General features: G+C 40.3%; 1 protein-coding gene across 2 annotated transcripts; it reads right to left on the bottom strand.

The window, feature by feature from the left end:
* Window positions 1-1,085: 1,085 nt before the first annotated feature.
* Window positions 1,086-11,433, bottom strand: PPP1R17 (protein phosphatase 1 regulatory subunit 17). 2 transcript variants are annotated; one of them, XM_026068592.1, is made up of 5 exons: window positions 11,343-11,433; window positions 9,359-9,511; window positions 7,791-7,952; window positions 1,820-1,827; window positions 1,086-1,381 (listed from the first exon to the last, which is right to left on the bottom strand). In XM_026068592.1, the coding sequence occupies exons 1-4, from the start codon at window positions 11,422-11,424 to the stop codon at window positions 1,820-1,822; spliced, it is 405 nt and encodes a 134-aa protein (XP_025924377.1). In that variant the 5' UTR covers window positions 11,425-11,433; the 3' UTR covers window positions 1,086-1,381. The 2 variants fall into 2 exon arrangements, with proteins under 2 accessions (XP_025924377.1, XP_025924376.1); XM_026068591.1 differs by lacking the exon at window positions 1,820-1,827 and having other exon boundaries at window positions 1,310-1,389; window positions 11,343-11,424.
* Between the last annotated feature and the right edge of the window lie 1,641 nt (window positions 11,434-13,074).

Here is a 13,074-nt window from a genome sequence, read left to right as displayed (position 1 = left end):
TAACCTTTGTGCTGAGGTCCCTAGGGATCCAGCTGGCAGCGCTGCTCCATCTAGCATACAGAGCTATAAAGGTAAGCAGAAAACTACCCAGTCCTACCTATTTTGTATAATATTCTACAGGTACCCACCTCTGTTTGTACAAATGCTGAAGACTGTAGCTAGCTGTGAGAACAATTCTTGGTTGAATCAGTGAATTAAGTTATTAGAAAAGAAGCATGATGCTGTTTCATCTTGCAGTATGCACATGCCATTGAGTAACGCTGTTCCTTTTACTCAATTCTGAATCCTCCACTGTGATTTTCAATCTTTACAGCTCCTCCTAACCGACAAGCTAGGACTGCATTTAGAAAGCACATATCAAAAGAAAACATGTGGAGTAAAAGGATCAGCTATCCAACTCATTCATCCTTCACCAGCCTAGGAATAAAACCTTTGAAAGAAAAAAAAATCTATGGACTATACTGGTACAACAGGCAAATGTTGCACTTCCAGTTTGTTTCCTTTCTGAGGGCTCTGCCCTGTGTTTTGTTTGATGTGTCAGTGTTGATGGCCCTTAGCTTTAAGTTTTCATACTACAATAAATCTGTCCTTTTCTCCTTACAAACAAAGTTATGAGCAGATAGAGGCACAAGAAGTGTTTACTTTGCATTTCAGGAACTCTAGACTTGATTCCTTCTCTCCCACACTGTCTATCACTTCAATTTTGCATGTGGGAATTTTCACAGCAGTCAACATTATTCTGGCAGAAAAAAGCTGGACTAATGAGGTGAAGAGTCAGGAGAAAAATACAATTTTTAGTCTTCAGTTGATGTTCTACATCCCAGGGGAACAGGAGGGAGGAGAAGGAAGAGCCAAGCTTGTACCTCAACACAGTACAAGCACAGCCTGTATAACCAAGAAAGAATGGCCAGAAAATGCCCTGCCCTGTGCTACCATCCACTCTGGTATCTAGTGCCAGCTACACTGGGTCGGTGGTGCCATTTGCATTAACCCTTATCACTATGCTATACAAAACCAGATTTGATCTGAGGTGGAATCCCTGTAGACAAAAGTCCTGCAAAGCTGCTCTTAATAAACCAAGGGAATCCTTCCAGCCCCATGTGTAAATGAATTTTCTGTTGTCTCCTGTGCTGCTTCCTGGGATTTCGTGAGATGCAGATAAGCACTTGAAGATAATTTAAATTCAAGTGCATACTTAAGAAAATTATTATTTATAAAAATGAATGGGCTTTTTTTTCTTTATGTGCTGCCACTTCAAATGACCCAGAATTATTATTTACATTACATTATTAGAGATATTGCTATAATCTTAACTGGGGATTGTGTCTCCATCCTTTTCTTCATCTTCCATAATCACTGTTTGCTTTTCTTCTGTAAGMAGCTWARYMCCTTWAAAACAGAARGAMCAAAAAAAAAAAAAAAAAAARRMAARAGAGARARAAARAAAAAAARRARWWARWWWAAAAWATTACAAACAAAATATTACAAAAMAAAMAAAAAATATTACAAAATATTAAAAAATCAGGTTAAGGAAAACTTTTCTGTCCTCTCTAATAGTTTGACCCTAATATAGCTTTTCAGACATCATGGGAGTTACTCTTCATTTATTTTGGCAAATCATTCTCCTGATATTTAGTGAACTAGATTTGGATCACTACACTGTTAGCTAAAATTATCAGTCAGTCTTAAATCCAGCATACTTCAGCTACCTGTGAAAGCAGAGACACTGAAGTTTCTTTTGAGAACCTGTTTGTTAAAAGGATTTGGGAAGTTAAAAAAAGAAAAATGCTTGCATGATGAAATAAACACTGTAATTAACCTATGTGACTGAGTCAGTCTGTGTGGACAAGCGTATGCACGATTCTTTTCTGTAGATATTTAGCAATGTTACTTAGATTTTGCTAACACAGATGCTAAAGGAGACAAATATTAGAATACCACATGCCAAGTATGATTCCCAATAATGTTATATAGTATCAATAAATTGCAAAAGGAACAGAACTGAGATCAATGTTATAACAGATTCATACACTAAAGACTTTGAGCCAGTATATGAATTATTGAGGTTTGGGATCTGAACAAGCTTCGAAGTGTGTCTGGCTTGTGAAGTGAGAAGAAAAATAGTTCATAAGGCTTCATCTCTATCATGAAAGCACTGGAGAATGATATGACATAATATTGAAAGGAAGTTTGATTTCACAGTTAAAGCACGGGATGGAGATTCAAGAAAGCTGGCTCATCAGCTGCAGATATGCTATGTGGCATATCTTTCCATGTATAAGTATTTCCTTCTTCCAAAGTCTTTCTCTATTATCTAGTTAGGTTATGGACCATATTGTCCACAAGTATATCTATATCTATATCATAATTAAAACAGTAAGTCCAGCTCTTACGGTGGACCTTGAGGCTTTTATGCGATATCATGATATACCAATTATTATAACTAATCACTTTATTAAAAAATTAACTAATAAAGCTAAGTGAGGCCAATATTTTAGATAGGCAAGTGTTCTCCTTGATCCCCATTTTAACTGATTGTGTTGTTTTTGCCTGTTTGTAGTATAGAGCAACTGACCTCTAAGATATATTTTATGTCCACCTTCCTTGGCATGGAGATTAATATAGTCTAAAAACAGGATGAGGGTAACCGTTGAGTTGAGACCGATGAAATCCCTCTCTAATTCAGTCTCCTACTGTTTGCTCTTAGTCTGTGCTAACCAGCTGAGTTGTTCTGTCAAACCAACCTGTTTTGCTTCTTTCTGCATTCAAAACCCTTGCACAGTGAAGGCTTTCAGCCTTCATGAAGTCTGAAAATAGAGCAATACCACACAGGAAGATTTTCTTCAGCTTCGGAGTCTTTTTAAGAGGTGATGAACTAAGGAAAACGTTAACCTATACTGCCCTTCATGTAAGCTCCTGCTTTATGCAGTTCTCATGAACTAGCTGGTTTCAGTGAGACTGTGAAGTAAACTGAAAGGAGTGAATGAATATTATTTTGAAACACGAAGGACTGCCTTTGTTTGAGTAGCAACTTGAACTGCTATTGAATGAGTGAGTAACCACTATTGTTAACTGCTGAGAATGATGCTGTTTTTTTTAGAGATGGAAGTAAATGTTCCCCACCTAGACTTCTACTCCTGTATAACAAAAAATATAAACAATTTTTTGTTCCCTTTGTCTTTGGCTATTTCTTTTTCTCCTTTGTGGAGCATTTGGGAACAAGGAAAACACTCACTTTACCTTTACTCAAGTAAAATACTCTTAAAATGTGAAGCTACAATGAGATGAGAGAACTAACCTAGCTTTTGGGAAAACTCAGGAATAAGACAAGGAATGCAAGCTAAATGAAGCTGTGTTGTGCTTTATGATCTTGTCCAATGTCACTCTTATCACTATCAAGTAGTTCTGATTTCCTAATTATAGTACTCAAAATTGCCCTTACAGAGCAGACCCTAGAGACAGCTGGAATGCAGCAGCCAAGCTGAGGTCCCCAGCAAGACTATGCATCATTATCAACAAATAATTTTGCTGAATGATGGACTCCAAAGGTTTCCAACAGTGTTCAAGATCCAAAGCTCAGAAGAGGACAGAGTTGTAGCCTAGAGCTGTAGGTTCTTAACTTTCTGGATCATGGACCCTTAGCAATTTCATGGACAACTTACCTTTACATCAACCATTTAATGTCAAATGGTAGAAAGGGGATATAAATGGGATGCCTTAACTAGAATTATTTCTGTAACACTAGAAAAAGAGTTTTTCTTTGATAGGATGCCACTGACCATTTGGGGACAAAGTGTGCTTTATTGAATTTAGTTTGGGAATTCTTGGTTTAGAGGAGTAAGCAGAATGTTGGAATTATGAAAAGCAGCTCATCTCCCAGTTAGTTCTAAGGACTGGTAGATTGTTCTATTAACAGAACAATCTGACTAAAGAAAGCAGTATGGAAGTACAATGTAGTCATATTTTTGCAACTGAATTTGCAAATACTGGAAATTTTTAGCTAGAGACTAGGACCCCAAAGGCTCACAGAGACATGAGAACTGGTATTAGGAAGCTCAGATATGGACAGAAGAAAAAGTTGGCTTTAAGTCAACTGTTTGTCAGGTGCCACCCCAGTCTAGATTTCTCAGAACACCGCCAAGACTGCACTAGCTGCACTTGCCTGTCTACGGACCACCCTTGCAGCTGGGTTGGAAGAATAATGGGGCACTCCAGTCACATCCCCTGCACAGGAAAGGGGGAAAGGCGATGATAAACTGCTGTGCTTGTTCTCATTACTCAGAGACTTTCACTGAAGGAGGGTAGCACTGAAGGAGCTGTTTTAATTGGTTTTCTAGAGCACGGAGGAGGATGAGGGTTTGAAATCATGGTTTTACTAGTTATCATTGATCTGATTAAGAAACTCTAAGCAGCCACATTTCAGGAAGCATGTTCCCATATTTACACAGGTATTTACATTCTTGCTCAAACCCACAAGCCTAAAGAGCTCTTAGAAATATTTTGGTTAATTGAATATGTTGCTAAGTGGGGATGGCAATAAAGAGTGTTCCAGATTGGAGTGCAGGCACTGGATCTAATTTAAATCATTTAGTGTCATGTGAGGGGGAAAAAGAAATTAGAATCGTGATTACAATTTGTCTTTTTTAAATCCCTTAAAAAGGCCAAGGTGTTGGCTGACTGAAAGAGACCTGGCCACTAAAAGTATCTCTATCCCTCGGCTCTTTTGTATAAATGTGGCACAACGGTATCTGGGGCACTTTAGTAAGAGTTTGATGCCTGAATACATAAAGAAGTACAGTCCTTGTAGGGGAGGGTTTTGTGATACCCATAGTTTGCTATTTAACTTGGCTAAGGAATGAAGTTCCCTGGTCTCCTTCTGTAGACTACAGAGAGATCCTTCAGACAATAATGCACAGATCCTAATTTAGCAGCCACCTTTCTGTACCTCGGTTTCCCATTTGTACCTGTTCTCTATCAGAGCAGGAATTTTCTAAGGATTAACCTGTATTAAGTGTTTGCAAGGTGTAAAATGGATTCTACTTCTCATTTGGGTCACATGTGGCCCAATAGATGCATGTGATTTTGGTCACTTTATAAGGCCTTTTTAACTTGTTTTTATTTGTGATAGAGGGAGCCTCCGGCCACCCGAGAAGGAAAGGGACAGTCTCCAAGTGCTCATAACCAGCTGGTCAAAATGGAGAGAGATAACGCAGCTGCCATTTTTATTTACATTTACAACAAAATGACTTGTGTGGACAGCTGCTTAAAAAGATAATCTAGTAATTAAGCTCTGTTATTGCAAACAATTAAGAAGGGGTGGGGTTTTTTGTATTGTTTGTAATACAGCAGCATTTGGGAGGAATCAGAAGGGGAAACGGTAAAAACTGTGGCAATCCTCAACAAGAGGTCGCAAGGGATACATGTGGCCCCGATGTGCTGCCTACTGCAGCAACACCACTGACAGGGAGACAGGGACAGAAAGGCCTTTTCATATTTATTTAGCACACGTAGCCCTGCTGGGGCTTCTCAGGTCTCCGAGTCTATAATTCAGGTGCTATTTTGCACAGCAGTTCCACAAGAGCTCAGTCTGTTTATTCTGTCTGTTGCCTGATGGGATAACCCTGAAAGTAAACAAGTAGTAAATATTGGACTAGCCCTCAGCCACAGTGAGTCACTTTCTCATGGCAAGTTGTGGACCCACTGCCACCAACTTCTAACCAGCAGAAATCTGTATGTTGGTGTGTACCTTGAAAAGAAAATATGCATCCTTGAAGTAGGGAGGGAATCAAATTCAGGCATTCAAACTCCTATGCTGCTTTGTCACTGATACAAGTCTGCCAGAGGGAATCAATCGTTAGAAAATGGACTCAGAAAATAGGATGTGGAAAAGCTGTCTGCAGAGTGAGGCAGCATCCAGCAGGCTGCTTTGATGGAGTCCATGCTGACTGCCAGAAAGTCACTACACCAGTAGGTTAGAAAGAGTCATTTAATTGAAAAATGCATTAGTTTCTATCATTTCCCCAAAACAAATGCACATGCTTTGAATTTTGTCACACATTTGAAGGTCACTGGTTTTTTTTCTTTTCTTTTTTATGCTCCTCCCTTCTGTGTTTTTTGACTACCAGTTCATTTGGGGCTTCTAATAACATGTTTCTCTTAACATATAACTTCTATTAGCTTCTTTTTCCTTTGAAAATTATTCAGAGCTTAAGAGGAAGCCTTCAAAGGATGCAAGAAGTGAAGATCCTTAAAATGATTCTTCTTTCTCCCTTAACTATCTACTCAAGATAATTAAGGCTAGGCAGATAAAACATTAAGTGACTAGATGTTAATCCAACCAGAACTTTGTAGAGCCATGTCAAGGAAACAATCCACCCTTGCTGCATCCTGTTAAGCAACAATCACATTTAAACCAAAACAAGAGTCAAATATGTCTCGGCTGCAGTCACACATTTCATCTCTGAATTCTATCATCAAACACGTTTCACTTCCAGATTCCTCTTCCCTACATATACCTTGAGGTCCAAGGAACACATACCATCTTCAAAAGTGCTACAAATGACCAAAGGCAACTATTCTTGGAGTATTTTAGAACCGACCAAAATGATGTCTCAACTCTCTTCCCAGATCCAACATGGGGTAGGCCTGATGAATAATACACAGGACTTATTGCAAATGATTTGATAAACTTTGCCTCTGCTTTTGCTTCTGAATTGATCCCTAAAAGACTATGATTTTTTTTCCCACCTAATTTATTTATCATGTGAAATTTTTGGCTGGGTAATTTCCTTCAGCAATTATATGAGCAGTTCATTATCAATGTTCTATATTAAATATTCCAAACTGGAGCATTTGCAGTTGGGCTAAAAAGCCGTATAAAAGATTTAATTTCTCCCAGCAAATGATCAGACCAGAATTCCAGTGACTCACTTACAGCAGCTCTAATTCTGCAAGTCACTGGGATGCTTGAGTTCAATGAGGGTATCAAAAAATGTGTTTTGCTTGGGCAGATCAGTTTGCAAGGTATTAGTATTCGCTATGCTTGCTGCCGTGCTCTGGCAAACTCAGTCATGCTCCTCTTTGCTCTTGGGAGCCCCATATTGATTCATATAAGGCTGCTTATATGAAAAAAAGTAATTTACACATGTTTGTGGAGGTGGAGAGACAGTTATACTCAACTGTCCAACTGTTCAATCAGGACCAAAGGATTTGTCTCAGGAACCTCTTCATGTAGTGTGCTCAGTAGTGCCTAAGACTAGGCAGCTCACAGCAGAACTGGTTCACACTAGAGTTTCCTAAGGGAGCAGTGTTTTCCAGTTATGTTTTCCCAGCTGAATCTGTACATACATGCAAAGTTTAAACTTGTGCTTCCTTCGTGACTCAGGGCCACAGTAAGAAGGTATAGAAAAATTGTCAGATATGTTCCTTCCCAGAAGCTGCTTTATGAGGCACTTGACACAAGTTTTGGATCTGGAGTTATATGTGCTCAAGTTTGAAAAGCAGTGCAATATCTGGACTTGCACAAAAGCAGGATCACCTCTGCATGAGGTAATCAGCTGACATGATGTCTTCTCTTCTGCCCACCCCAGCCCTGCAGCTGGTGGAGGGGACATGGCTGAGGCTTTCCATGAAGCACCACTGCTATTACATACTCTGAACTAGCAGGTCCAGCTTAGTAAGAATTGCTAAAAGTGGAGTGGACAGACAACCTCCTTCCATCCTTCTGATCATACTTCTGACACTAGCCACTGCGGGCTTCCTCTTTGGAGCATCTTAGATAAGTTTCCTACCTGTTAAAATGGGTGGGATGTGTATTGCAGGTGTATCTTTTCTCCTGGGCTTCTTCTGTTCCAGTTCGGTGATCTGAGAGCCTGGACTCTCTCTCTCCCTCTGTGGTTTCTCTGTGATACCATACCTTTTCAGCAGGTTATCAGAAAAGTCTGAAAGTATGCCTGCAGAGAAGAATAAAAGAAAATACTTCTTCAGCCTTGTTTACACTGCATGAGTGTAAAACAAAGCAGGATGAGTGTTTTGTATGGTGTACCTACTCTTCAGGGTTTGCAACAGTGTGCATTTCCTCTATGTAAATTATATCCTGTAGGCTATAGTCAACAATGCTGTTAAGCCAGCTGGTTTCTGGTGGTACCTAGTGGACTAAACTGCAACCCATCAGAAATGACGGCAAAGATGAGTGCAGTCTTGTATTCCAGAAGGATAAACATCTTATCAAAGTTGTTTAATCATATGAATGCTCAAGCCTATACTTAGGAGCAATGTGACCACACAGAAATGAGACTGTCTTCTTCATGAGATGGATACTTCAGGCAAAAAATGCAGCTCTCCAGCTTCTGGGCCACTCTTCCCTAAGAGAGAAGCGTTCGCAGATGGATACATGTGAAAGCTGAACAGAGTCAAATGTGTAGAGTGATGAGTTCAACATCTGGATTACACATATTGGAAAAGACCAACTGTTTTTCACTTGGTAGGTGGGAGCCACTGCAGATACGCAGGTGACTGCGCAAGCGGTTACCAGCTAACTCCTCTGTGTATGCGTAGCATGGGAAAATGCAATGCACTTGGTACAAGAACACTGCTCCCTCCCCAGAGAGCACAGCGAGGACTGCTTGTTAGCAGAGAGAAGTGATAAACATTTATTCCCCAGCACATACAGGGGACACTTGGAAGATCATCGGGTTTCGTTGGCAGTCTCCTGCTCACCCTTCCCTTCCCCAGGTTGGTGGCATTTGGCTCTCAGACTTCAGAAGTCTATAGATGCACAGCAGCAGAGAGCATCCTACAAAGAGTCTCTTTGTCGCTCTGGTGGTTTCTGGCTTCCTGAAACACCCACCCTTTGCCAGAGTCCCCATATGCCCAAGAGCCCTATGTCTTCCCAGAGGAACAACCAGCAGCCAGCTTGTGTGCCTCCATGGTCACCTCCCAGTCTTGTCTCCCACTGACCACGGGGCACAAGTTGCACAAGAATGTACAAGAATGGGATCCTTTTTGATTCTGGATTGAATCTGGATGCCTGCTGCGGCTCAGCTGGTAGAGATAAATACACGTCATTTGTCACATAAAGACAATGAGACTGTGAGCTATAAGGGAGGGTTTTTTTCAGAAGCACGCACACACTGACCTTGGTATTTACAGATTGTGTGAGAACTCTCAGTCTAAAAATGAAGGCTTTTGAAAAAGTCAGCCTCTCTGTTAGCCTGCCTTCCCAGATGCATGTAGGATAAATGCTTGTTCTTGTTCACTTCCAAGAGAACATAAATAAATGGGAGATCTCTGGACCTTTGTCCAGATTCAATGCACTGAACTGAATTTGAATTTTGAAGTCAAAAGATGGATTGCTCACCTGATAGGGGTGGTGGGGTGTGTAATGCTGGTGTATCTTTTCTCCTTGGCTTTTTTTGCTCCTCTTCAGTGTTTTGGGAGGCCTGGATAGTTTTACCTTTTCTTGGTTTCTTTTTGAGGTCACAGCTCTTAATCAGCTGCTCTGAAAGATCTTCTGCATAGAAAAAAAGATGAATAGAAATTGAAATGGAAGGGAAATAATAAAACAGATGGTGAAAAGAAAAGATTTAATAATACTGCTTTCATCCAAGTAGATTAAAATGCCCATGGAGAAACAACTCCCAAATAGAAAGTCAGTATAAGAGGTCTCTGTGCCATAACAAATGGGATCCAAGTGACTTAGGTGGTCCTTCTGCTTTGTAGGTGGTAGATGTAAAAAAAGAGTGAGAAAATTGTGCGTGGCTGCATGTTACATGGCAGAGGGAAGGCTACTGTCGTGCAGAGATCCCATGGCCATGACTATTTCATTCAGCTTCAGCTGTGTGGGTCTGTGTCTTAAAGAGTTACAAGGGCACTTTTGTGAAGGGAAGATTTACATACATGGGGCCAGCCTGAAGCACTGGTAAACCAAGCCAGCATATTGTTAACTTCAAGAGTTGGCCTTACTTCCAGAGTTGCTGAGCAGTCAGTATTCACTTTTGATTTACATAACGTTACACTGGATTTTTGGTTTTCCTTTAAGACAAGACTCAGATGGTTTAGATGGTCAGGAGAGTTTTTCTGCAGGGATCTGCATTTCTGGGTGCTTATGCAAGCTGAAAATGTTAAGTCTAGCCTGTCATTAGTATCATAACACAAACCAAAGCTTTGATTTCTTAAACGTCACTTGTTTGGCTTCATCATTCTCCCCCCTCCCCTCCAACTCCAAACTTTTTGTCCAAAGGGACCTGATCCCAGGCTCACTCACACTTTGTGACACAGCTGTAAGCCTGTGGATGAGAAGCAGGAAGGATGACCTCTGGGTAAAGTCCCTGGAAGATGGGGATTCTTTTTTTAGCCTTCACAGACTTCCTGTATGATCTTAATGAAGTCATTTAATCTCTCAGTGCCTCAGTTTCCTGCCTGTACAATGGGACTAATTCTACCCAAATTTCTGTTTGTTTTAAATAAGCAGTTTTATGCAGCAATTACTTTTATTAGGTGCACTGACAGCAGTTACAGAAGTGGTGCCTTTGGCTAGTAATGCTGTGGGGCAGAACCAGGGCTAGGCTAACTTCCTTGTAAGCTGGATAAATGAAGTTTATAAAACTCCGCTTGCCTGAGGTGAGATACTTTTTTTGAAATTGCATTTGTGTTTCATTATTGCCATCACAAGGGTAATAACAAGCAAGTAGATTTTTGTTTCTGGGTTGGTAAATCTTTATGACAATTTTGTAAGGCTGGAATGAAGCAATATCATTTGAAGCCAAGGCAAGGATGATGAATATGCAGGAAGCAGCACATCTATCAAGTCATGAAGTCTGGTATTTAGGAGCGTGGCAGAGCAAAGATGTCTCTGGTACTCTCAGTGCAAAAGTTATGTGCAAAGTAGGTTCAGAAAAGGAAACAGATTGACGGTGAAGGGGGAAAGGTATTCAGAATGCTGTCTCAGGGTGGGCAAAGGGGGTATTTGAAATCTTTTATTGAAATTGCATATGGAATATGTGTTCAGGAAAGGCTCAGCTATACCCTAGCTTTCAGCTTATTGTGGTATAAAAGATGAAACTGCTCTACTTTTTCTACCAGAGAAAAGAAAAATGACTCTTTTTTCTTTTATCCTCTTTAATTAACTTCCTTCCCAAGCTTCAGCTAGTATTTATATGCAGGAAAAACACTCTTTGCCTTTCCATCTGGCATCAGAAGTGTCACCAGAAGGTGTAATCTATCGGGTTTCACGAGGCCGCAGTTGTACTGCTGGAGGGGAAAAACAGCCACTGGACGGGACCTAATGATGTAAAGATAACACCTCTCTAATTACTGCAATGACTTCATCTAATAACACTTACCTAAATGGTTACAGTGTGAATCTCGCTTGTCCAGTCTGTCTTCTGGGATATCAAGTGGCTGAACATATTCTGTTGACATCATTGAAATGTTTTTTTTTCTTTTCCCTTGGAAGCTACAGCAGCCAAAAAAAAACCAAAACACTATGACATAAAACTGACATGTTGGTATTATATATCCACTTGCTAGCCAGATCATGAGAAGTTCCTGTCTTCCAGCTGCTTTTTGCCATGTGGTCTGCTGGCCTGATTTTGCTCAAGCATTTTAAAAGAGATGCATTCAATCACTGCCTTGGCTACACACATTTAATATCCCATTTTTCCACCTCCATTGCTGTAAGCAATCCACACAAGCACAGGAAATACAGTAGCTCTACAGAAGAATACTGACTTTAGCCATACAGGCAGTGCTCACATGCACAAAGTGCTAGAAAGCAGGATATTTTATTTTGGTTTTCTTCTCCATTTTTTCTCAACTTTAAACTAGAAGGGTTGTATTTGGCTTTTATCACACAATCCAACTTTAATGACAAATGCTGCTTAGTTAGTCTTTTAACTCCAGCCCCTCTAAAAAAGCCCGGGTACCTTTGAAGACCCAGGTGTGAGTGCTGACTCTGAAAGGTGGCAGGTGACCGCAGACCCCAGAGCCAGCGTGACGTACACATCGCCTTGGTAGAAGCACACGGGACCAGTTTCTCAAAGCTGTTTGTGCACCTGTATTCTGTAGATCTCAGTGGCTTGCACTTGGGGCTTCAGGCCTTTTTTTATCCTTGGTTACTTATAACCGGAGAGGGGCCTGACCCCCAACCTCTGGCCTGAGCTCCCCCAGCACCAGTCAGGCTGAGGTTTGATGCAGAATTTACGCACTACAGGCTCACCCTGATGTCATCACAGGGAGAAGGTGATTTGAAGTTTTTTTTTTACTACCAATGATTTCTGCAGTTGCTTAGCAGAAATCCATCAGAATAATAGTGCAATGTTAAAGGAAAAAAAAAACCGCAACTTTGATCTTAAGGTGCATCCTGATCGATCTGGGTATCTCCCTTCAGGCAGCAACAGCTGTGGTACCGTTTCTTAGTAGCCATCTCTAGTCTCCATTTTGGGGGAATAAGAGCAAGCTGAGATTTTCTTGTGGGGAGGAGGAAGGGAATTATGAAGAGGAAAAAGCAGGAGACAAAGTTAATGTAAGAGAAAAAGGACAGAAATGGGAGAAAACAGGAAGAAGGTAAAGGAAGTAGAGAAGGAAAGAATAATAAAAGAGAAAGGTTGAAGAAAAGGGAATCAGAGAAAAATGGGGAAAAGAAGGATGGGAAAATCAAAGGAGAAGAAAGAATAGAAGACCAACTGTACTGTAGGAGTTCATTTTATCTTTCTGGAGGTAAAGGAATTACCTATATTATTTCTCCCTAAATCACAGTGGTTGTTGGTCAATAAAAAACAGAACTATAGGGCAGTTAACCTCATTTTTAATGACTAAACTTGAATCTATACAAAGATCAGTTAACCCTGAGGCAAAATCCAGTCACATAAATATTTGGCAAACAAAATATGAAAGATCAAAGTCATACTCATACATTCAGCTAATTCTTCAGGAGATGGAAAAAATTGTCCTAAACTCTAGTGACTTCAAAGTAAATGAAGCAACACTGGTTTCCAGCAATAAAGGTCAGGAACACTGACTCATAGTGTTTTTATGGGATTAACTCCCATGCCCTTCAGTATTCAAAATTCACAA

Source organism: Apteryx rowi, unplaced genomic scaffold (assembly GCF_003343035.1).
Source record: "Apteryx rowi isolate R43461 unplaced genomic scaffold, aptRow1 scaffold_276, whole genome shotgun sequence".
Classification (NCBI taxonomy): domain Eukaryota; kingdom Metazoa; phylum Chordata; class Aves; order Apterygiformes; family Apterygidae; genus Apteryx; species Apteryx rowi.
Note: the sequence above shows the minus strand (reverse complement) of the source record. Positions and strands in the feature narration are given on the sequence as shown.